Source organism: Austrofundulus limnaeus, unplaced genomic scaffold (assembly GCF_001266775.1).
Source record: "Austrofundulus limnaeus strain Quisiro unplaced genomic scaffold, Austrofundulus_limnaeus-1.0 Scaffold2, whole genome shotgun sequence".
NCBI lineage: Eukaryota > Metazoa > Chordata > Actinopteri > Cyprinodontiformes > Rivulidae > Austrofundulus > Austrofundulus limnaeus.
Window position 1 is genome coordinate 6,561,809 of NW_013952404.1, and position 1,319 is coordinate 6,563,127.

Below are 1,319 nucleotides of genomic sequence, written 5' to 3' on the forward strand. Positions count from 1 at the left end.
GGGGGAACGTGTGGCTTTTGTGACTTACATCATCCCGCATGAAATATTCAAAGTTTACCAATGAAATATTAAACCTGTGCGCAGCAGCCGTTCAGCCCGAGAGCTGCTGCTGTTCTGTGGTTTGGACGGAGGATGGCGCCAGAGTCCCACCAAGGACGCGCAGCTTCACGCAAAACTACTGGGAGAGGCAACAGTTACTGGTGCGCCCTTTAAGTTGAACAAACATCTACAATAAAAAACACACAAGCATAATATTTTGTTGTTTTATGCTTGTTTAATATATATATATATATATTAGTTTGGGCATCACACTCCAAAGTGCCAACAGGTGATCTTTCAAATAAAATGTTTCTCCCCAATTTTTTTTCAACTAGTAAAGAAAAACCTTTTAAATCGACTGGTTTGTGCCCCCAGCTCAGTTCAGAGAGGTCTGAGCCCCCCTCCCCTCACCCTGCCTAATAAACTTTCCTCAGCCCTCCCATTTCAGCACCACACCGCCTCCCTCCATGTGCCAAAAACTTGTGCGCAAGCTTGTAAACTTTTTGGACTCGGAGAGGTTTTGCAGCCCTGATGGCAGATGACAGGTAACCCAGAGTCAGGCCCGCAGCGTGTAGCCTATGGCTCTGCTCTGCCGCAACATCAACAACAACAAAAACAAAAACAAAAAACCCTCCGAGTTTCAACAGGACCATCTCCTGAACCCTGATCTTGGAGAATGAGCTCAGGCAACGTGGTTTCTGATGGAGAGGAGCCCCACAGCCGCCTGCTCTCTGTAAGTCACCCACTGATTACAGGTGGGAGAAAGTAATTTGCTTCGTTTTCTTTTGCGCTCTGTTGTTCGCGCTCTGGCAGGTGCGGGGTTGCCAAGTCCCCCCCCCCCCCCCCCCCCAAAGGTCACTTTTACGCACGAGTTTGAGGCGTTTCTTGTACCACCGCAGTCCAGCTGTTAACCGAAGTTTCTGTGTTGTGCTGAAGGTGGAGGGGTGTCCGGCCGGAGAGTCTGCTGTGACCCCCAGGAAAAGACTCCACTCCGCGGAGGAAGCGCGATGCAGCAGCCGACCTCCTCCCGAGGGCGCCGGGTCGGTCTCCATCTCCGAGTCGGAGGAGAAAGGGGGAGGCTGGTGCCAGCAGTGCCACAAGAGGGTCTCTGAGCTGAAGAAGCAGGCGCTGGCTCTGGCTGACCAAAACTCCTTTAAGGTTGGTTTCCCGCACTTTTAAATTCCAACCTTTTGGGATTTATTCTTACCTCAGAGACAGAAAGTTGTTAACTTGTCCTAAAGTTCTAAAACTCATCTTCTGAGAATTGCTCTGAATTATTA

General features: G+C 49.9%; 1 protein-coding gene across 4 annotated transcripts in view; it reads left to right on the plus strand.

Annotated features, from left to right (window-relative positions):
- Window positions 1–1,319, plus strand: part of kif26ab (kinesin family member 26Ab) — an 85,220-nt gene that overhangs the window by 997 nt on the left and 82,904 nt on the right. For 3 of the 4 annotated variants that reach the window (XM_014013348.1, XM_014013341.1, XM_014013365.1), the window contains exon 2: window positions 976–1,197. In XM_014013348.1, the coding sequence (XP_013868802.1) occupies window positions 976–1,197 (222 nt within the window). Of the gene's footprint in view, window positions 1–463; window positions 773–975; window positions 1,198–1,319 lie in introns of those variants that run through there. The other variant, XM_014013354.1, reaches the window with a different exon arrangement.